Here is a 24,519-nt window from a genome sequence, read left to right as displayed (position 1 = left end):
CACCCACACCTATCATATCCCTTTGGAAGACATGGATTAAACCACTGGAGTCTTATGGATTACTTTTATGCTGACTTTGTGTGCTTTATGGAGCTTCACAGTTCTGGTCACCATTCACTTGCATTGTATGGACCTACAGAGCTGAAATATTCTACTATAATAAATCTTCATTTGTGTTCTGCAGAAGAAAGAAAGTCAAACACATCTGGGATGGCATGACGATGATGACAGAATTTTCATTTTTGGGTGAACTGTCCCTTTAAGATCTCCGTAATGTCAGACTCGTGAAATAATTGTTCTTTTGAACAGGTTATTTTAACGATTTGGTCAACTGATTCGCAAAACCACAAATGAACACTCCTCACACACTTAAATGCTGGCAGGCAACAGGAAATATTATGAAGAAGAAAGATCTAATAATATAATAATAAACAAAAAAAAGTAAAAAAATAAAAAATGTCAATGCAAAAAGAAAAAATAATTACTTATGACTCGAATCTCTTGAAACGAACCGTCCAAACAAACCGATTCGCTCAAATGAATTAGAAAGCAGATCACTAAAGGAAATCCTGCACTTAATGATAATTAAATAAATGTCAATACATAAAATTTATTTAAATAACATATCCTACATATTATAATGATTATTATTATTATTTAAATGCTTAAAATACTAAAAGATCTATAGAAGTTGGTGTGACAACCGTAATCTTTACTCCGGAAGTAGATCTATTCATAGCGGCCATGTGACCCGGAAGTCCATGTGATGTTGTCTTTGTTGTGTTCAGCGGCTTCAGCACACATAATGACGGTAAATAGAGTTTATAGAGTTTATAAAGATGAATTTATATGACAATCCTCTATCACGTGTGTATATTATGTTCAGTTTATTACATAATGATTGTGATTTAAACAAATAGCTGCTCTAGAAATCACTTTTTTGTTTACATCAGATAGTAAATGTATATTAATGTTAAACTCTACCTTTTTCAGACTTGTAAAGACTTTAAAAGCAGACATTACTGTGGATTTGTACTTTACAATTAGATTACTTCTTCACCATTATGTGTTTGATTATTTATTGATTATTGTGAATATCACTCAGGCTTCAGATCTGTCATTCAATCTGTGACAGCAAGTGATTGACACAACCTTTGACCTCTGACCCAGACAGCACATGAACCCGCTTGAACTGGGTCAGTTTGTCAAATATAACATTCAGTCATTCAATAATCAGCCTTTCTTTTAAACCTCATTGTATATTAATATATTGTCTCTCATTATTCCAGATCACATTACTCTGAATCGATGTTCTCTGATGAACTTGATTCCAAACCCGAGGTATCACTGTCTCAACACTTTTGCATTTGGTTGCAGAATCCCCGGTATTGTTTTTTTTATGACTGATAATGGTTAATTTTATCTTTATTTTGTAACCAATATGCAGAGCCGATTTTTAATTGTTTTATTTGTGCTATATTACTTTAATTATTGACTCAATTATACATAATTAACCCTATAAGCTCTGAAGGTGTTTTTAAATATTTACTGTTTCAGGGGGATACCCAAAATTAACGACTTATAACTTGACAAAAGAAAAACAAAACAAAAAAACAAACAGGGTCAAGTGTTTCGTATCATTGTAATGAAAACTCTTCAAAATTTTTAATGATATAAATTATGATACATTTTGACACTCTCAGACTAAAAAACTGCTGAAAAATCACAAAAACTGAGCCAAATATTTACTTTATTTCTTATTTTTCTGATTTGTCATTATATATCTCTATGTATAAATAAGGTAACTCCAAAAAGCTTTTGTTTGTTCCAATCATGTCAACTGTATCTGAGAATAATTTTGTGTTGATACGACAAAGCAATCAAAAGTTCCAACATTACAAATATAATTGATCATAGTGTCCAAAAACATCTCCAAACAAATAAAAGATAATAATTGTACATAAGAACTAATTACACATGCAAACACAACAATGACTAAAGGTTTGCATAGCATGCACACATGATTTTAGTCATGAGATTTCACAGAATGAGTTTCATTCTGTGTCATTTGAGTCATCATTGAGTCTGTGTCGTGTATTTGGCGCCATCTCCTGGTGGTCATATGTAACATTGTGCTTCATGTGGATTATCTAATGATCTATACATCTGATTATCTTCTGTGTGGACTCCATTGAAAGATAATCACAGACTCTAAATAATCAGATGTGAGATTTTATGTGAAGTTCTAAGCGAAAATGCGGCATATAAGCAACATAATTGTTAAAGGCATGTATTTATCTGTTACTCGCTATATATTTGTCTGTGAGTAAAACAAATCAGCTGGTTGTATTTTACTTTTTAAGAGCTTTCCAACATCATATGACACATGAATATTTGATCAGTTTGACGTTTTTACTGACTACAACAGCCCTGTATATTCATAAATAACCATTTGATCGTGATTATTTGAGACAACCACGATAATTGGGCATTCAAATTCCAAGCACATCTGAGCTTAAAGGGTTAATCATGATGACATAATATTTATTCTAAACAGTGCTGGGTAAATTACTCATCCACTACATATTACTAATATTTCTCTAAAAATGTATTCAGATTACTTTATTGATTAATAAATTATCGTTGGGAAAGTAATCACATTACTAATTACTTATAAGAAATGTGTTGTTTTTCTGTGCAGCTGCTGGTTGAGTTTGTTCAGAACGCCTCCATACCGTTGGGTCAGAGCCTGGAGGAATCCGACACCAAACCCTCTTGTGTCCCTCTGCTCTCCCCCTCACAGAACTCCTTATGCAGCCCGTTAGAACGTCCAGGTAACCCAAACACTTCCAGCAGCCTCTCGCAACTGTGTCTGTGTAACATCAGCTGTCTTTACGATTAATAAGAGTCTCCGTTAATGTCTGATTCAGGAGTGAGTCGTTCATTTCATTTGGTCCTTGTCAATGCTTCTGTGTATTTCAGAGAGTGCTCTTAGTCATGCGGCATCCACATCGCTGGCAGAGTTCAGACCCGAGCGCAGTCCACTGGTGGTGCAGCTGCAGTCTTCCTCCCCCCCGACACAAACCCCGTCCACCATCATACACGAGCTCCAGAACCACGACAGCTCCTCATACGTCCTGCTAAACCTCGCCAAAGGTATCAACAACACTGTACTTTACACTGTATATAGGGTGTTTCTTCAGCTTCAAGCACATTTTAGTGTCCCAGGGGTTCATTCTTTTTAAACCAATTGAGTTTTTGTAATGTGAAGGTCAAATTTATGGAGTCAATATGACATCTTATATATTAGCAAAAGACAAAGCTGTGTTTAACTGCAGAACGGTGTATGTTGTGAACGAAACCCAAGAATTGAGATCCTTTTTTTAATCTGCAACAGACTTTTGGCATCAAATCTTTTGCAACAGTTCGCGGTACCTCTTTCCCTTTGTGCTTCACTATTGGGGCTTTTCCTCTGCTCGCTTTTTGGGGGTTTCCACTGTGGATAGTACCTGGTCCCTGGTGCTTTTTTAGTACCACCTCGGTCGAGGTTCCAAGCGAGCCGAGCCCAAACTCTTCAGATCGCTGATTGGTCAGAGAGAATCGTCACTGGATTTGGGACACGGGACATCAACCCGCTAGTTTTAAAGTTAGCAACAGTGATAGCGGTATCATTTGTTCATGCGACTTTTGAATTATAAAAAGAAATGTCTGTGCACAAAACCACGCCGTGGTCAATAATCGAGGTGCAGACGTTCCTCTCGTTAGCGACGAATGAAATGACGTGAAATAAAAAAGTCTTTCAGGAAGTGTCTCAGCTGTTGGCCGCACACGGATACCACCGGACCAACAACAGTGAAGGGAAAAGTTATAAACACTTAAACGTGACGACAGAACCATCAAGGAAAAGTGGAAGTGGCTCGACCAAATGGACGCTATCTAGACCGGCGAGCGATGGGAGGGAGAGCGCGCTGGACTCGGTCACGGCGTTGATGGAGTCCACGATGGAGGATAGTTTGTTTTGTTACGTTAGCTCTATACTCTGCTCTATATAAGATTCAATTTATTTAGTTGAGCAGCTACTGGAAAGCTTCTAAAACAACCAATTGAACTGTTACACTTGTGTGAAATCACCATGAACAACTGCTTTATGCAGCACAATGAGCTAGCAGCTAACAGCTAGCTCGTGTTATTGTTTATGGTCAGTAATGTTTGTGTCACGTTTAAGATGATGTCACGGCAGTAGAGGCGGCGCAACTATGGCGATCAGCCTATAATCCCGCCCACGTTGAGGTGGCACTAAACTGCAGTGGAAAAGCAAACTCAGAAAAGTAAAGCAAGCAGAGTCGAGTAGAACCGCAACGTGCCGCGGAAAAGAGCCTTAAATGGCACTGTTTTGACATGGGGTGGAGTTTTGAGTGTGATGACATCACATGGGGCGTGGCTTATTCACGAGGTCAAGGAGCACGTGCTGTTTACATGCAGCACAATGCACGCCGACTTAAAAGCAAGCAGACATTAGATTAAACAAGCAGATTAAAAAAGTTAAATTAATTTTTCAAAAATGTCGACTGTCCCACAGTTGTAGTGTCCTTTCCCCCACACCAAACAATTTTACCCAAAGTCAGTTTTTTTAAGTTTGTTTCTGATATGACTCTTGATCTTTGACCTAGGAAAAGGACATTTACAGTGTGCATGTCATGAAAACAGCTATATTAAAGACTTATTTCTTATGTGATGTCCAAATTAATTCTGTCTGCCTGTTTGCCTTTCTGTCTGTCTGTCTGCCTGTCTGCCTTTCTGTCTGTCTGTCTGCCTGTTTGCCTTTCTGTCTGTCTGTCTGCCTGTCTTTCTCTCTGTTTATCTGTCTGTCTGTAGGATTGACGTCTTCATCAGAGCCGCTGGTGTTTGTACAGGATGATGTTGATGAAGCAGAAGAGGAGATCTGCGCGGATGGCAGCGCGCCGTGGTACCTGCGTGTGCAGGAGCTAGCACACGACAGTCTGATCGCTGCTACACGGGCACAGCTCGCGAAAGATGCCCGCGCCAGCTGTGACAGTACGAGCATCACTACACATCATGTGACAGTCCATTAAACTCATTCATTATCAATTCTGCTGCAGCAATCTGTAACACCTTCATATTTCACAACATAACTCAGAATATACAGATCTAGTTTACACGTTAGTAAGTGCCTCAAAGTTGTCAGCCAATCAGATTCGAGCTGGTGCTTCCAGCGGACAGCTCTTGACTGTTTTATGTACAATATTATGAAGGTAACGGTTTGAGTTGATTGAGGTGAAATGAGTGTCTGGATGTATTGCTGCTTTGCATCACATGACTCGCTCTCTAATCTCTGGCTCTGTTTTTTGCCAAGGTGAACACATTCACAGCTGTCAATCAGAGGTGCCGAAAAAAGAGCCGCTGCCTCGAGCCAGTCGTACGCCTTCAGATAAAACGCTCCGATGTCCTTATGAAAACTGCCACAGGACATTCACCTATCCAGCTCACCGCAAATACCACTTAAAAACACACAGGTCTCCACTTTTACCAGTATATAATTGATATTAATAGAATTATTTATTTTCATTCCTCATCAATAAACTTAAATACAGTTTATATTAGGCCTGTTGCCATTATTACAGTGCTGTGAAAAAGTATTTGCCCCCATCCTGAATTCTTCTGTTTTTGTTGATCTCATACTAAATACTAAACAAAGTCAATCTGAGAAACACAAAATACAGTTTTTAAATGATAGTGTTATTTATTGAAGCAAAAACATTACCCAACACCAACTGGGCGTGTGTGAAAAAGTATTTGCCCCCTTAGTTACTAAATCCCCAAATCTATGAAACTGCATTCATAACGAGGTTCAGATGGACCTGATTACTGTCAGCCATGTTCAATCAAATCAACACCTAAATACAACTTTTCAGCTGCATGAAGATGGCTAAAAGGTCTCATCCAGTAGCAAACGATGCCAAGGTCCAAAGAAATTCCAGAAATGAGGAAAAAGCTGATTGAAATGGCTTTGTAACACTTCCCAGATGTGTTTTAAAGTCTCTGGGACTCGCGAGAGTCATTATCTCTAAATGGAGAACACTTGGCACAGTAGTGAACCCTCCCAGAAGTGGCCGTCCTTCCAAAATTCCTCCAACAGGTCAGCGACGACTCATCCAGGAAGTCACACAAAAGCCGAGGACAACATCCGAGGAACTGCAGGCGTCTCTCGCATCGATAAAGGTGACTCCACTATCAGAAAGACACGGGGCAATAATGCCATCCATGGAAGAGTGGCGAGGAGGAACCACCGCTTACCCAGAAGAACATTAAGGCTTGTCTGGATGTTGCCAAAACACACCTTGATGATCATCAAAGCTTTTGGGAGAATGTTCAGTGGACTGATGAGTGGAAAGTGGAACTGTATGGAAGACAGGGGTCCCGTTATATCTGCCGTACATCAAACACACCTGCGGTGGGAGTGTGATGGTGTCGGGACGCTTTGCTGCTTCAGGTCGACGTGCAATAATTGAGGGAAATGGAGCGTTGTGAAAGACTGATCTGCAGTTATCAGACGCGTTTGATGCAGTTGTTGCTGCTAAAGGCGACACAACCAGATGTTTAGTTTAAGGGGGCAGTTAGTTTTTCACAAGGGTGATATAGGTGTTGGATAACTTTTTTGCTTCAGTATATATATATATATATATTTGAAAACTCTATTTTGTGTTCACTCTGGTTGCCTTTGTTTTCTGTTATATCTCATTTGAAGATCTAAAACAATTTAGTCTGAAAAATACACAAAAACAAGATATCAGGATGGGGGCAAATACTTTTTCACAGCACTCAATTTAATCATCCTATTGCGATTATTTAAGATAACCCCCTTCTGGAGTACTCCTGCCCTCTTTTGGAGATTCCTCGCCCATTTGGAGGTCGTTGGCCTGCAGTTAAACCTACTTGTGCCATCAGGCAGAGGCTCGTGCCAACTCCTGTGAAAATATAAACAAACAAATATAAAGTTTGATAGTGAATGCAAACGCACCGGTTTCACTCACGTGATGAACTGAAAGGTTTTGCTTCATGATAAATAACGGCTCGTGAGTTTAATCAAAGAGGATTAAAATAATGTGTGAAAGACAGAAATATTTTACTCTTGCATAATATAACATATTTATTTATTATTAATATTACATTTTATTAATAATATTTGTTTTGTAAAAAAACAAATATTATATAAGCATTAAGAAATATTTAGATATTTTAAATATACATTTTCATGTAAATTATATAGTTTTAAAGCTTTAAAAGGAAATTATATACTCCTCTTTTATTATTTGAATGATATATTTGAAGTTAAATATGTAGAAATGAAGTATAGTGTATGAAGCACACATGCATCTTAAGAAATATGACCATTTATTTGGCAATTAATCGTGAAAGCCCTAAAAGTGACATTAATCGTCATAATCGCAATTATCTGTTTGGCAATTCATCGTCAGCCAAATTTCATAATCATGACAGCCCTAGAATATACATATATATATATATTTAGATATATATATATATAATGTAGACACAAAACTCATCATCTGGGGAATATAAAGGCTATAAAAAGCTTATTTATATATATATATAAATATAAATACTTCCATATAGAACATTGTAACGAGCCAAGTCTCTGTCATTTTTCAAAATAAGAGTCCCCGGTGTATTTCCGGCTTGTTTATAGTATTCATTTTTAAGACTCTTAGAGCCTCGATGTCTGCGCCCTTCAGAGTAAGCAAGACTTTTAATTGATTTAAAAGAAAACTATCGGCCGATGAATCGGTTATCTGCCTTTTCCACCACCTTAGTCATCGTATCGGCAAAATCTCCACTGTGGTAATGCAGGGAAATACTTTTTCTTACCAAAGTGGCTAACAAGTAAATGTTATCCTGCAGTTAGTAATTACTCCCGCAGGTAAAGGATACATTAATATAATCCATAATTACACAAGGTACGATACACACTACAAAGGCCACTGTTTCACAGACTCGTTAGATGCCGTCAAAGTGTTTTGGCTGTTAAAATACTTCCTGATATCCCAATTTAATGGTCCGAGTTAACTATAAGTAATCCATTTGTAGTCTGTTTCCCTGAAAGTGTAACACTGTGTTTCTGGTGCTTTCAAAACATTGCTCTGTTTGTCTGATCTGGTGGTATCATCGTCTTGTTTGTCAGGAATGACCGCACGTTCCGCTGTGGAGCAGAAGGGTGTGAAAAGAGTTTTTACGTGCTGCAGCGGCTGCAGGTGCACATGAGAACTCACAACGGCGACAAACCCTTCATCTGCACCGAGAAGAACTGCGGCAAGAAGTTCACCACCGCCGGCAACCTGAAGAACCACAAACGCACGCATACCGGTACACACATGCACGCTAATGCAGACCGCAGTGATTTAATCATCATTTATGGAAGTCACGAAAGTGCTGTCATGAGTAACATTTGAATTTTGTTTGGCAGGTGAAAAACCCTTCCTTTGTGAGGTGGACAGCTGCGGTCGCTCCTTCGCAGAATACTCCAGTCTGCGCAAACACATGCTCGTTCACTCCGGTACGACGACGTCATGTTACACGGACATGTAGAATATTCACTGTATATTTGTGATGACTGGCTATATCAGATTAAGCAACATTGTGATTATAATGCATTATTATTCAATCACTTAAGTAGTAAAGACTCAATCATGTTGTTGTTGACGTCAGGTGAGAAGCCTCACGTGTGCTCGATCTGCGGTAAAACTTTCTCTCAGAGCGGCAGCAGAAACGTCCACATGAAAAAGAGACACGGCGAGGACGCAGCGCCCGCCCCTGACAGCAGAGACATGGGTATTTAAAAATCTGTGTGCATTATAGTGTATAGTTTTACTGTGTTTTAATACAAGTGTCAGTTTGAGCGGCGGATGAGTGGGCGGTGTTTGTGTGTGATTGACAGGTGAGGCGCTCACTCACAGCAGCTTGTTGGAGGCGGACGGCGGCGGCGGCGACTCGATAGTGAACATGAACGCAGTAGAGTCCATGCATTTACATCACGCCATGTTGAGAACACAAGGTACAAACATCTGAGCGTAGAAACGCAGAGACTTCTGTGCTGTCGTCTATAACTGCATAACAGCATCTTTCATTCCTGCAGGTCCGTCAGATCCCGCAGTCGTCCTGCCGCCCCCTCACGACCTGGTTACCATGACAACAGGACACGCGTACAGCGACGATGTGGTTGCACTGCTGTAGTTGTTGTTTTTGTAAATAAACTGTTTTAGGAAACAAATACTTTTACGCCTTTAAGTTTACATTGAACAGACATAAATGTATCATTTTTCCTAATAAAAAATCTTGAATAATAGTTATAGAAGAGTTATCACTGTCAAACTACAGCATATGACTCGTGTCGTAATGATTTAAACGTGCAGCACGTTAGAAAGATGTTGCGAATGGTTCCAGCAATGTAAACGGTACGACACAGCGCATCAATTTACAAAATAATCTTCTGTTGCAGTATTGACGTGTCAGATGTAAACGCATCTTCCGAACAAGACAACATAAGGTAATATAATTATTACAGCTTCCACGAGCTCATTAGAAATGTGCGGAGACATTTTATTTTCTATTGGACACTCAAATGAGAAGCATTTTCAAAGTGCAGTGTTATTTTTACTTCCGGAGACATAAAACAGCACCATCATACACAGAGCTCATATTCACCCCCAAAACCAAGAGGAAAAAATAACTAAAATACTCTATTTAATAGGACCGTATTACAGTAATTAGAATGAAATAAAAGAAAATAAAGCCCCCAGACACATTATGGTTCTGTAAATTTGGTAGAAAATGGGCTTTAAAACTCTTAATGATCTTCATTTTCTTCATCCAAATTATTTTGATTTTGGGGTGAAATGTACGGAGCCCCTCAAGTGCTTATTTCTTTTTCCTGAAATAGTTTGTGTTCCCTCGCAATACATTTACCAAGAGTTGTATATGTTAACAGTTAATGTACTATGAACTAACATTAACCATTACATTATTTTATTTTTATAAACAGTGATTAATAAATAACAAAAAAATATTTTGTTCATTAGAAATTAATGATACCTAAAGCATTTACTAATGTTTACAAATGTAACCTTATAATAAAATTAGGGATGCACCGAAATTTCGGCCGCCGAAAATATTCGGCCGAAAATGGCACTTTCGGTTTTCGGCCGAAAGAGAAAAAAGGCCGAAAATATGAGCCGAAAATATATACCTCCTCGCCCCTCAGTCCTCAGATTTCACTCTGGATCAATCTAGCCCTTATCACAGCGCTACCAAACAAAGGCCGATCATGTCAGCGGTGTGGAAATTCTTCAAAGTTTCTGATAAGGACATCAAATTTGCGATCTGCAGTGTTTATTCAGCAGAACTTTCAAGAGATATATATACAGAATACAGCAAGAGATTCTACAGGAAAGTGTCACAACTAGCGCTGCTACACCACAACTTGAGACGTATCTAGCTGAACTACGCCAGAAGCGACAATCCCCTTGACTACGGGCGCATAAACGATCCCCTTGACTACGGTCGCATAAACAATCCCCTTGACTACGGGCGCATAAACAATCCCCTTGACTACGGTCGCATAAACAATCCCCTTGACTACGGGCGCATAAACAATCCCCTTGACTACGGGCGCATAAACAATCCCCTTGACTACGGGCGCATAAACAAACCCCTTGACTACGGGCGCATAAACAATCCCCTTGACTACGGGCGCATAAACAAAGACCGCTTTCCTTTGCTTGCGCGGATTGCGCGCAGGTATTTATCTGCCCAAGCACCAGCACAGAGAGTGAGAGACTGTTCAGAGCAGCATCTCATGTTCTTGATGAGCTTCTGACAGGAGAGACTGTCAGACCGTTTAGCAACTTCTGTTCTTGAAGAGAAACCTGTCACTTGTACTTAAATAGAAAGCGGTCCAATATGATGTGTATAGCAATTACATTACACTTGTTCTTCACTCGAGGATACATCAGTCGTTTACAGTTGAGGTTGAGTTCAGTTACTGCTGTTTTGCACAATAATGTTCACTTAAAGTGTACATACGGTTACATAAACAGAATAGAGCACTGATCTATATATATATATATAATTATATATTATAGTTATAGATCAGTGGAATAGAGGCCCTCTGCCATTCTGTGTTCTGCCTGTTGTTTTAATTAAAATTACTGTTGCATATTTAAACTTTTTGAAAGATGTTAGTTAAGTTCATTTCTTGACTGTTGTTTTGCATATAATAGTTTTCTAAAACTTTACATTATTTGGATAATTGTTAATAAAATCTGTAAAATATTTAATATAGTTTTAATATATTTTTTGTCCAATTTTGGTGTGTTACTTTCAATAAAAGTGTGATTTATTTTATTGGTTTGTAGTTTTTCAATTCAGATTATTTAAATTCATGAAATTAATGAAAGTATAAAATTAATACGATTATACACAACATTTTTTTTTTTTTTTTAAATAGGTAAAAATTTCGGTTTTCGGCCAAGTGCATCCTGGATTTTCGGTTTCGGCCCAGAATTTTCATTTCGGTGCATCCCTAAATAAAATGCTACCAATATTGTGGAAATCATGTTTTTTCTATAGTCATATTGTACTAACCATGATTGTTTTAGGCAAATCGTTTTTTTATTTTTTTATTATTTTGTTATTTAGTTTTTTGACGGAAACCATGATTTTACTATAGTAACATTGTAGTAGCTATGAAAAGTAAGTTTTTTATGAATTTTTTTTATTATTATTATTACTGAACCATAGTTTTACTATAGATTAATCATGGTTACAATAGTTTGGCTGCAACAGTTTGCGTTCCCTCGCAATAAGGTATTAATCAAAATAACCACAAAATTAAATTATTAAATTTTTTGTTTGCCTAGTATGGTAATGCTTTGAATATCAAGGTTAAAATATGGTTATTATAGTAAAAAGTTAAACTATTACAACGGAACGTAAAACTATTGTGAGGGAAAGCAAAACTATTGTGAGGGAACGCAAAACTATTGGGAGGGAACGCTAAACTATTGGGAGGGAACGCTAAACTATTGTGAGGGAAAGCAAAACTATTGGGAGGGAACGCAAAACTATTGGGAGGGAACGCTAAACTATTGGGAGGGAACGCTAAACTATTGTGAGGGAAAGCAAAACTATTGGGAGGGAACGCAAAACTATTGGGAGGGAACGCAAAACTATTGTGAGGGAACGTAAAACTATTGGGAGGGAACGCTAAACTATTGGGAGGGAACGCTAAACTATTGGGAGGGAACGCTAAACTATTGTGAGGGAAAGCAAAACTATTGGGAGGGAACGCAAAACTATTGTGAGGGAACGCTAAACTATTGTGAGGGAAAGCAAAACTATTGGGAGGGAACGCAAAACTATTGGGAGGGAACGCTAAACTATTGGGAGGGAACGCTAAACTATTGAGAGGGAACGCAAAACTATTGAGAGGGAACGCTAAACTATTGGGAGGGAACGCTAAACTATTGGGAGGGAACGCTAAACTATTGGGAGGAAACGCTAAACTATTGGGAGGGAACGCAAAACTACTGAGAGGGGACGCAAAACTATTGAGAGGGAACGCAAAACTAGAGAGGGAACGCAAAACTATTGGGAGGGAACGCAAAACTATTGAGAGGGAACGCTAAACTATTGGGAGGGAATGCAAAACTATTGTGAGGGAACGCTAAACTATTGGGAGGGAACGCAAAACTATTGGGAGGGAACGCAAAACTATTGGGAGGGAACGCTAAACTATTGGGAGGGAACGCAAAACTATTGTGAGGGAACGCTAAACTATTGTGAGGGAAAGCAAAACTATTGGGAGGGAACGCTAAACTATTGGGAGGGAACGCAAAACTATTGAGAGGGAACGCAAAACTATTGAGAGGGAACGCTAAACTATTGGGAGGGAACGCTAAACTATTGGGAGGGAACGCTAAACTATTGGGAGGAAACGCTAAACTATTGGGAGGGAACGCAAAACTACTGAGAGGGGACGCAAAACTAGAGAGGGAACGCAAAACTATTGGGAGGGAACGCAAAACTATTGAGAGGGAACGCTAAACTATTGGGAGGGAATGCAAAACTATTGTGAGGGAACGCTAAACTATTGGGAGGGAACGCAAAACTATTGGGAGGGAACGCTAAACTATTGGGAGGGAACGCAAAACTATTGGGAGGGAACGCAAAACTATTGTGAGGGAACGCTAAACTATTGTGAGGGAAAGCAAAACTATTGGGAGGGAACGCTAAACTATTGGGAGGGAACGCAAAACTATTGAGAGGGAACGCAAAACTATTGAGAGGGAACGCAAAACTATTGAGAGGGAACGCTAAACTATTGAGAGGGAACGCTAAACTATTGGGAGGGAACGCAAAACTATTGTGAGGGAACGCTAAACTATTGTGAGGGAAAGCAAAACTATTGGGAGGGAACGCTAAACTATTGGGAGGGAACGCTAAACTATTGAGAGGGAACGCTAAACTATTGGGAGGGAACGCTATACTATTGGGAGGAAACGCTAAACTATTGGGAGGGAACGCAAAACTATTGGGAGGAAACGCTAAACTATTGGGAGGAAACGCTAAACTATTGGGAGGAAACGCTAAACTATTGGGAGGGAACGCTAAACTATTGGGAGGAAACGCTAAACTATTGGGAGGGAACGCAAAACTACTGGGAGGGGACGCAAAACTAGAGAGGGAACGCAAAACTATTGGGAGGGAACGCAAAACTATTGAGAGGGAACGCTAAACTATTGGGAGGGAACGCAAAACTATTGGGAGGGAACGCTAAACTATTGGGAGGGAACGCTAAACTATTGGGAGGGAACGCTAAACTTATTGAGAGGGAACGCAAAACTATTGAGAGGGAACGCAAAACTATTGCGAGGGAACAAAAAAAGAGCGGTGCTTTCTTTAAACCCAAACCCATCTTTGAGCAGACGGATGATGTATGTGAGATCCATACACAGGAAGTGGTTGACTGGATTGTGTTCAGACGGTTTGTTGCACACTACAAAACATATGAAAGTGCTTTTGCTGTCTTAATGTGTCTATATAACCTACAGTTGTCACGTGATCCTATGATTACAAATCTGGAATGTAAATGTAGGCAAGATGAATTGTAAACTCTCACCCTCTTTGGCTCTTTTCTTAAAGTCTCAGATCTTCACTGCTCCTCCTCGGGGTGCGTCTGTGACATCATACGAGACATTATCATCAGAATTAATGACTCTAAATAATTAATTCATTGGTGTCAATTCAGCCAAAGATGATTGTATATGACGTACAGGAAAAAAAAAATATTTCTCATCATTTTTTTACATTTTGTGCATTTTTATTTCTCACCGATGAGGCCGGGCTCCACAGCGAGATCGAAATAATAAGAGAATTTGTAGAAGGTCGTGCTTTAAGTTCATACGGCTGTTTTATGATGCCCCTCACGAACTTCATGATTTCCTGATAGCTCGTCTTATATCCTGTCTCACCTGAAAACAATATTCAACAGGTACATGTTCTTAACAGATGCTCTCTTTACACATAACAAACTATTAGGATTTGTTGTGACTGTTAGGCACTATTATAAGAGATACTTTACCACAAAATTTATTTTTTTACATAATGTGTCTGGACATTTTATTCTTGAGTTTGTTTACTATTATTAGATTTGTATTACTTTAATGCAGTGATTGTTACTGTAAAATTACTACATTTACTCTAAATTTACTAATGAGCTCTAATTTATTATTCATTAAATCATGAAAAAAAGATTACAGCAATTTTTAAAGGCAGTTCAACAAATTCTACCATAATGTATAAAAACGTACGCAAGTAGAATGTTTTGGGAAGACACATTTGTGACGAGCTTTAACTTCCTGTCTGATGTCTTGAGATGTTGCTTCAATATATCCACATAATGTTCCTTCATCATGATGTCATCATCTATTTAGTGAAGTGCACCAGTCCCTCCTGCAGCACCCCCACAACATGATACTGCACCCCCATGCTTCACGGTTAGGATGCTGTTCTTCATCCTTTTATCCTCCAAACATAACGATGCTCATTATGGCCAAACAGTTCAATATGTGTTTCATCAGACCAGAGGACATTTCCCCTAAAGTCAGATCTTTGTCCCCATGTGCACTTATAAACTGTAGTCCGGCTTTATTATGGTAGTTTTGGAGCAGTGGCTTCTTCCTTGCTGAGCCTTTCAGGTGATGTCCATATAGGACTGGTTTTGCTGTGGATCTAGATACTCGTCCACCTGTTTCCTCCAGCATCTTCACAAGGTCCTTTGCTGTTGTTCTGGGATTGATTTGCACTTTTCACACAAACTACGTTCATCTCTAGGAGACAGAATGCGTCTCCTTCCTGAGCGGTGTGATGACTGTGTGGTCACATGGTGTTTATACTTGTGCACTATTGTTTGTACAGATGAACGTGGTGCCTTCAGGGGTTTGGGAATTGCTCCCAAGGATGATCCAGACTTGTGGAGGTCCACAATAGTTTTCTGAGGTCTGATTTCTTTTGATTTTCCCATGATGTCAAGCAAAGAGACCTTAAAATACATCCACATGTAATCCTCCAATTAGCTAATTGGCTAATTTTCTGGAATTTTCCAAGCTGCTTAAAGGCACAATTAACTTGACAGTTAACGAGAATTATGATTATAGTCAATTAAAAGTGACACAATCGGTCTGTAAACAATTGTTGGATAAATTACTCATGTCCTACTCAAAGTAGATGTTCTAAACGACTCGCCAAAACTATAGTTTGCTCATATTAAATCTGTGGAGTGGCTAAAAAATGAGTTTTAATGACTTCAACTGTAGAGATATATATATATATATTTGTGGGTGAGACATGTTCTTGACAGGTTTCATGAGATTCATTCATTAAGAGTTTAATAATTAAACAAACTGTGTTAAAGTTTATTGTACCTTGTGTGATGCCACTGACGTGAACTCCCCTGTCCTCTCCAGACCTACAACACAATTATAAATGCACTGATGTCAATGTAATCATGAACACTGAATAAACCAACACATACCTGCTATTATGTGTGAACAAACATTCTGTATTATTAAACATAATATCTGTGTACATGCGTATATTTGACCATCTGATCCCGACGCTGCGAGCGCTGACAGTCGAGCAGCTTTGATTCCCTTTCCAAGGTAACTGTCGAGAATAAGTCATATTTGTAAAACGAAATACTTCTATACTAATTATATTATTTACTGGGATCTACACTACATTTATTATATTTAACTGTGTGTATAGAGTTCATAAGTTGAGTTAAACATGTCGAATATTGCGATATAGTCAGCAGGTTTTGTCTTCTTCCAAACGCCAGTAAGTCCTTCTATCCTCTCAAAATGATTACTGTACTAATATATTGATAATACTGTAATAATATCACCTGAAGTGTGTCTGTCTGTCCTCTGGGAAGTTATAAGAATATTCTGAATGTGAAAATGTATTTTACAGGTTTATTTCATGTATAACTCGTACGTGTATTGAATGAATGTGTGAACATCTCCTGTGTTTTACCGTTGTGAGGGGAGTTTTCAGACGGTCCCTTACATCTGCCAAACCGGATGTCGAACATCAAACTTTACCGCGCTCACAGATTTAGCTATGAGTGCATAACGTAAGTTGCTGCATGTAACACCGGTAAAGGATGATATTAATAAATACAAATTCTGGACATTTTACTGTCAATTTAATCACTAACCGCATCTGTGGAAATATATAGACAATTTTACAACTTTGTTACCATGACGATATAATGTCAACAAATCCTAAAACTACCATAAACAACTTTTCAGCTCAAATAATTCTCAAGTTTTAACAGAGGAATTCATGTAAGTGCTTTAATTAAATTATAAACTTCACATTTCTGTCTTTAAACCTCCAAAAATGTCCCCCATTGACTTCCATTGGAAGTGTCTCACTGGAACACATTTAATGAATATGAGCGACGAGTCGAAATGAATCAACATTATGTTTAACATTATTAATAAACAAATATTAATATTATTTTAAATGTCCAGGCAAATATTTTCTTAAACCAGCATCATGTGTATCTTAGCAAACTTTAATATATTTCATTTTCATATATAATTGTTTGTCATGTTATTGCCCACACTGGAGGCAAGAACGGGTTAACTGTGATATTTTAAGAGGGTGATAAACACATTTATGTTATTTCATGTTTATTCTGTTGTGAATTGAACCTGTTCAATAAGAAGGTTGTTGACTAGTGTAGTTTCCATAGCAACACAAACATGGAGTTCCTGCTCTGGAGTTGTCAGGATGTTGCACACTGGATCGAGACTATCGGATTCCCGCAGTATAAGGTAAGATAAAACGATCATGCCATTATTAGATTTCAATATATTTAGTACATGATGGCGGTGGGGCAGATTAGCTGGAGTACAGGAAGTGTTTGCTCATTCCTTTCAAAGCTCAATAACTGTATTTATTTTGCTCTCCTAACTGTGCATGATTACATGATTAGTTGCATTTTATTATATGCATTCATCTTTGCTTTTTCCTGCTGTCTGTAACTGGGGTCACGACCCTCCGGTTGAGAACCACTGTTATACAGCATCAATTTAACATAATGCTGAATCATCATAGTGCAGTTTGTGCTTTGTGAGCATCACGTGAGGAGAAAGCCCTGCTGTACTTCAACATCAGCAATATCTGTTTCCTTCAGACCAGATACACCATTAAGAAAAACACTGTCATCTGTCTGTATATCATCTGTCTGTCTATCTATCATCTGCCTGTCTATCTATCTGTCTGTCTGTCTATCTGTCTGTCTATCATCTGTCTGTCTATCTATCATCTGTCTGTCTATCTATCATCTGCCTGTCTGTCTGTCTGTCTGTCTATCATCTGTCTGTCTATCTATCATCTGCCTGTCTATCTATCATCTGCCTGTCTATCTATCATCTGCCTGTCTATCTATCTATCTGTCTGTCTGTCTATCTATCAATCTATCTATCTGTCTGTCTGTCTGTCATCTGTCTGTCTATCTATCATCTGTCTGTCTGTCTATCATCTGTCTGTCTGTCTATCTGTCTGTCTGTCTATCTGTCTGTCTGTTTGTCTGTCTATCATCTGTCTATCAATCATCTGCCTGTCTGTCTGTATGTCTATCTATCATCTGTCTGTCTATCTATCATCTGCCTGTCTGTCTGTCTATCATCTGCCTGTCTGTCATCTGTCTGTCTATCTATCATCTACCTGTCTGCCTGTCTGTCTATCATCTGTCTGTCTATCTATCATCTGCCTGTCTATCTATCTGTCTGTCTGTCTATCTGTCTGTCTATCATCTGTCTGTCTATCTATCATCTGTCTGTCTATCTATCATCTGCCTGTCTGTCTGTCTATCATCTGTCTGTCTATCTGTCTGTCTGTCTGTCTATCATCTGTCTATCTATCTATCATCTGTCTGTCAGTCATCTGCTTGTCTGTCTGTATGTCTTTCTATCATCTGTCTGTCTATCTATCATCTGCCTGTCTGTCATCTGTCTGTCTATCTATCATCTACCTGTCTGTCTGTCTGTCTATCATCTGCCTGTCTGTCTGTCTGTCTATCTATCATCTCTCTGTCTGTCTATCTATCATCTGTCTGTCTATCATCTGCCTGTCTGTCTGTCTGTCTGTCTATCTATCATCTGCCTGTCTGTCTGTCTATCATCTGCCTGTCTGTCTGCCTGTCTGTCTGTCTATATGTGCAATCAGCTGAAATAAAAGGTGAATTACACAGAAGTTATCAAGAATATATTTCATACCACAAATCTAAGAAATAAATAAGAAATAATATTTCACATGAAGAGAATCAAGACTATATTTAGGACCCGATTAATTATTTTCATTGTGACAGTTAAAGGGATACTACACCCAAAAATACAAAAAATCAGTCATTGTTTACCACCACAGTGATAGTGACAACAGAACACATATGCACACAAAACAGAGAACAGAACTTACTAAACATGTCTGAGGAGTTTATAGTCAAAGAATTGATGCATTTCTATGCCCAGCCTTATTTTTGGAACGTTTTTGGACCGGTGCCAGTTCACAGTGGCAGTGATAGAACGTACTGTCACTTGTCATGGCTGGTTAGGACAAAAACTCTACATTTACATTTATTCATTTGGCAGACACTTTTATCCAAAACGACTTACAAAAGATGAATACATAATATGCAAATCATCTCAAAGAGACAGTGTTGAAACGTGTCATATTACGAATTTTCACTAGCATCAGAATAGTATTCAAAACAGATCTGTCAGTGCAGCAACAATTTTGTTTTTTGTGAATTTTTGTGAATTTTTAAGGGCTCATGGTAAAGTTGTGTTTTAAGTGATTTTTGATGACAGAGAGTGAGTCGGCTTCACGGATGGAGTTGGGAAGATGAAACTGAAAGTTCAGGAAAGTGTTTTGGTGCCTCTTTGTGTTGGCACGACAAGGTGACGTTCATTAGCCGACCGCAGGCTTCTGGCGGGAGTTTAGTTCTGCATAAATTATTTTAGGTATGCTGGAGTAGATCCAGTGACTGTTCTGTGTGCAGCATCAGGGCCATGAATTTAATATGTGGAGTGGTGGTGGTGTAGTGGTCTAAGCACATAACGGGTAATCTGGTAATCAGAAGGATGCTGGTTTGATCCCCACAGTCACCACCATTGTGTCCTTGAGTAAGACACTTAACTCCAGGTTGTTCCGGGGATTGTCCCTGTAATAAGGGCACTGTAAGTCACTTTGGATAAAAGCGTCTGCCAAATGCATACATGTAAATGTAAATGTAATATGTGCATCAACCGGCAGCCAGGGGAGAGAGACACGGAGGGGTGTAACATGTGCTCTCTTATGTTCATTAAAGACCAGACGTGCTGCTGCATTCTGGATAATTTGCAGAGGTCTAATAGCACATGCAGGGAGGGATTACCATAGAAAATATACCTTATATTGCATGTCGTTTGCCGTCAGGTTAGGACTGTGGCTGCCTGTAGCCTCTTCTATGTTTCTGATTGATTTCAGAAGGCTGGGCATAGAAATGCATCAATTCTTCAACTACAAACACTTCAGACATGTTTAGTAAGTTCTGTTCTCTGTTTTGTGTGCAGATGTGTTGTGGAATTGTGGAGGACCTGTTTTTAGATAAACAAAACATGTTTTCTCTTGAACGCCCCCATGTTGTGAGGGGTCTGCGTGAACTGTTGCTCTCGTGTCCTATCATGGACACACACAGGAGATCAACGGTCAGTAACATTTACACTAAATAACACATCAGATTTCAGTTTCTCATCAAATCTTATCGTATGCTTCCATAATGATTGAGTCTCATGAATAATTAATTAGATGTCTGAATGATACTTTTGTGTTCTTTTGAAGCTTGAAGAGGTGGTCACCATAAACTGCCATTGTGACATCACTGAGCACAACATTTATCCACAATTTCCCCCTTTGTGTTCAGAACAAGAAAGAAAGTCATGTAGGGTTACAACAACAACAACACGGGGGTGAGTAAACAATGACTGAATTTACATTTTTGGGTGAACTGTCCCTTTAAGCACATTCTCCCAAAATTCTCACAAGATTCTTATAAATGTAATAGTAATTTTTCACCATCACAGTAAAAATAAATACAGTTAAATTTTTTAGTTAAAGGAATATTCTGGGTTCAATACAAGTTCTCAATTGACAGTATTTGAGGCATAAACTTGATTACCACATAAATTTATTTAAACTCGTCCCTCCTTTTCTTTAAATGTGTGTTCCAGTGAGACACTTCCAATGCAAGTCAATGGGGTTTAATCTGTAAACATTAAAATACTGTTTCACAAGTATAGACACAAGACATAAACAATATGTGTGTGAACATGATTTTACTGTCATTAAATCACTTAATAACCACATCTGTGTGAAGATAGAGAGACAATATACTACTTTGTTGCCATGATGACGATGTGCATGTCAACTCTAAACCCTAAAATTATGATTTAAAGAACTTTACAGCTCAAATAATACACAAGATTTGACAGAAGAATTAATGCAAGTGCTTTTATTAAATTATAAACTTCACATGTATGCCTTTAAACCTCCAAAAATTGCCCCCATTGACTTCCATTGGAAGTGTCTCACTGGAACACATTTGTACTTTTATTTTATTATTATTTTTTAAAGAGGGACGAGTGAAAATTATTATAATTTTTTTGTGTGTGGTAGTTAACATGCACTAGAGGAACATTGCGCTTCACCCGGGTAAACACACACACATATATATATATTTATTTATTTATAGATTTTTTTGCGTTGCAATGTCACAATACAAAAACATTAATGGTCCAACAAAATGTCTTTATTTTCTAAAGCAATACAGTTTTCTTGGTAGGTGTGTGTGTATATATTCCTGGAAATGAAATGTTCATTGCAGTGGGAATGCATGTAGCTGAAAGCATATATTAGTTCAGGATTAATTACATGTATGACCTCATGGAGTTACAGTGCATTTCTCCCTCAGGCGTGTTTCTCAGAGAATTTTATCACGGGCAGAAAACTCATTTATGTGAACTGCTTTTACTTGCCACGGTTAGGAATCACCGACTTCCAACATATGAAGGTAAAACAAACATGAAAGCTAAAGCAATCATGTGTGGTTTTTAATCATTACACCACAGCACAGATATAATCTAGATACATGTGTTGTGTAATACATGAAGAACTCTGTATGAATGTGTTCTCAGGTCATCTCAGCTCGTGTTCGAGATCTGCTCGGCGTCTCTGAACCGCTGTGGAGTCGAAGTGTTGCAGATCCTCCTCATGATGACATCACAGTTTTCCTGCAGGTGAAGAGCAGAACCGGCCAGAACACAGAGTCACTTGACTACGAGCGTTTCCTCATCACAAGAGCAATAAATGAGCTCAAATAAAAACCATCAATTCAAGTTTTTATATATTGGGTAAATCTTGGGGTTTTATCAGAGGACCAAATGTTTGAGAGTTTCACCATGACAACTTCCTCTTCTTGCTCTATAAATATGGATTGAAATGTATCGCAGTACAAATACATTTTTTATCATATGTATTTCATGCACCAAACACTATATTAACATTTAAAAAAGAGAAATTGTCAAACCTTTTGGTAACTTATAGTAAGATGACATCATCATAGCTTGTGATGTAAAATAATGAGATCTTTATAATGACAGAGCATGCGGCATAAAATATCACAGAGTCAGTGATTATCTTTCAATGGAGTCCACACACAAGATAATCAGATGTATAGATCATTAGATAATCCACATGAAGCACAATGTTACATATGACCACCAGGAGATGGCGCCAAATACACGACACAGACTCAATGATGACTCAAATGTCACAGAATGAAACTCATTCTGTGAAATCTCATGACTAAAATCATGTGTGCATGCTATGCAAACCTTTAGTCATTGTTGTGTTTGCATGTGTAATTAGTTCTTATGTACAATTATTATCTTTTATTTGTTTGGAGATGTTTTTGGACACTATGATACATTATATTTGTAATGTTGGAACTTTTGATCGCTTTTTCGCATCGACTCAAAATCTTTCTCAGATACAGTCGACATGATTGAGAACAAACAAAAGCAGTTTTTCAGAGTCGCATTATTTACACTCAGAGATATTTAATGACAAATGAGAAAAATCAGAAAAAAATAAACTTTTTGGCTTAATTTAAAAAAATATATATATATAATTATATACTGGCGACCTGTCCAGGGTGTCCCCTGCCTTTCGCCCAATGTTAGCTGGGATAGGCTCCAGCCCCCCGCGACCCTGTACACAGGATAAGCGGTTGACGATGGATGGATGGATGGATGGATGGATATAATTATATTTCTGCTGTTTATTAGGTGGAGAGTCTCAGAATGTATCATAATATTTATATATATATCATTCAAAATATTGAAAAGTTTTTTTTGCAATGATACCAAACACTTTTTTTTTAATTTATTTTATTTTTTTTATCCAGTTATAATTCTTTAATTTTGGGTATGCCACTGAAACAGGAAATCAAAAAAAAAAAAACACCTTCAGAGCTTAAAGGGTTAAATTGGTTAAAATCAATATTCTGCATATGCACAAACCTTATTTTTTTTATACAATAAATAAACTATTGAATATTCCAGCATTTATTGCTAATATAGCGGGGTAAGTTGCCACACTATATGAGGTAAGTTCTCACAAATAACACTTTTTGCTGAATAAACTATTTAATGGCTTTCAGATTAATTAAACAGTATTTAGTTCAATATATTTGTACTGCGCTTTTCACAATAATGTTGTTCCAGAGAGTCATATCTTATTGTGTTGTCCTTATAATTGCCAAAAAACAAAACAGTAAAAAAATTATAAAGCACAAAATGATTTTTGAAACAGCAAAAATGGAAAAGATAACAAAAATATAAAGCCATTTTTTTTTTTTTTTTTTTTTTTTTGGCAAGTGGAAATTTGAAGTAATTAATTGTAAAAAAGAAAAATTATATTTTAAAACAAAAAAACCCTGAAATTTATGAAGAAGAAGAAAAAAAGGCCCTGCTTTAAAACTCTCACTTCAATTGACCATATTTGTGTTGCTGCTTGAGAAACATTTCCACATTGAGAGACATGCATGAGTGATGATACCACAGACAGCTGATCTCAGACCTGTGATGTTAACAGACACATCACCTGCTCCTGCACTGTGATTATTAACATCAGCTCGAAGCGTTATAAACATCGGACTGTTATAGATGAGATCCGAATTCAGCACAAGTCGCTCTTGTCTCCACAAAGGCGTTTTCTCTGATAAACCGGTGGCGAATTTACCGATCCTACTACGGAGAAGGCTTGTCCCTGAACGTCAGCACTGATCTGTTCATATTCCAGAGCCAACCGTCGCCATTGGAGGATTTCCTAGGGACATTAGCATGTTTTAATTAATATTCATGAGCCAAGATATCAACATTGGCTCACAACAGCCCAACGTCAAGTCGTAAACCATAATTAATATTATATAGCAATATTACTCTGTGTGATAAACGACAATGTATAACAGCAATACAACATATAACACTATCTAATTAATATTCCAGAGCTAGCTAGCCAAAGCTAGCGTGAACTAGGCTATTTAATATCAATCGGCCAAACGTGCCTTTTCGGAACGTAACAGCACGACATCAACAATATAAAATGAACATTATATACCATTAAGAATATTACATTATGTATAACATGACAACAGTACAATATTTAACAATATAATTCGATACATAACAATGCCTAATTAATATCCCAGAATCAGACGTCGCCATTGGCAGTGTCAGCACGTTCTAATTAATATTCATGAGCCGCGCCCTCGCCATAGTAGGGTTGGTATTTTCGGCGCATGCAGGCGTAATG

General features: G+C 38.0%; 2 protein-coding genes across 4 annotated transcripts; both read left to right on the top strand.

Moving 5' to 3' along the window:
- Positions 1-746: 746 nt before the first annotated feature.
- Positions 747-11,206, top strand: znf410 (zinc finger protein 410). The gene is made up of 12 exons (XM_052095665.1): positions 747-811; positions 1,106-1,196; positions 1,290-1,341; positions 2,702-2,834; positions 2,983-3,156; positions 4,876-5,055; positions 5,375-5,534; positions 8,219-8,400; positions 8,501-8,590; positions 8,743-8,865; positions 8,972-9,088; positions 9,170-11,206. Exons 3-12 carry the CDS (start codon positions 1,309-1,311, stop codon positions 9,265-9,267), a joined length of 1,290 nt encoding a protein of 429 aa, XP_051951625.1. The 5' UTR covers positions 747-811; positions 1,106-1,196; positions 1,290-1,308; the 3' UTR covers positions 9,268-11,206.
- A 5,473-nt stretch (positions 11,207-16,679) lies between these two features.
- LOC127621897 (sterile alpha motif domain-containing protein 15-like) lies at positions 16,680-22,230 on the top strand. Of its 3 annotated transcripts, XR_007967914.1 has the most exons (6): positions 16,687-16,729; positions 17,357-17,438; positions 20,220-20,354; positions 20,488-20,615; positions 21,617-21,715; positions 21,840-22,230. XR_007967914.1 is itself a non-coding variant. In XM_052095690.1 (4 exons), exons 2-4 carry the CDS (start codon positions 17,367-17,369, stop codon positions 22,023-22,025), a joined length of 357 nt encoding a protein of 118 aa, XP_051951650.1. In that variant the 5' UTR covers positions 16,680-16,729; positions 17,357-17,366; the 3' UTR covers positions 22,026-22,230. The 3 variants fall into 3 exon arrangements, 2 of the variants coding, with proteins under 2 accessions (XP_051951650.1, XP_051951649.1); XM_052095690.1 differs by lacking the exons at positions 20,220-20,354; positions 20,488-20,615 and having other exon boundaries at positions 16,680-16,729; XM_052095689.1 differs by lacking the exons at positions 16,687-16,729; positions 20,220-20,354; positions 20,488-20,615 and adding an exon at positions 16,823-16,943.
- The last annotated feature ends 2,289 nt before the right edge of the window (positions 22,231-24,519 follow it).

This window comes from Xyrauchen texanus, chromosome 28 (genome assembly GCF_025860055.1).
Source record: "Xyrauchen texanus isolate HMW12.3.18 chromosome 28, RBS_HiC_50CHRs, whole genome shotgun sequence".
NCBI lineage: Eukaryota > Metazoa > Chordata > Actinopteri > Cypriniformes > Catostomidae > Xyrauchen > Xyrauchen texanus.
The sequence above is the reverse complement of the archived record's forward strand: the minus strand, read 5'-3'. Positions and strand labels throughout refer to the sequence as shown.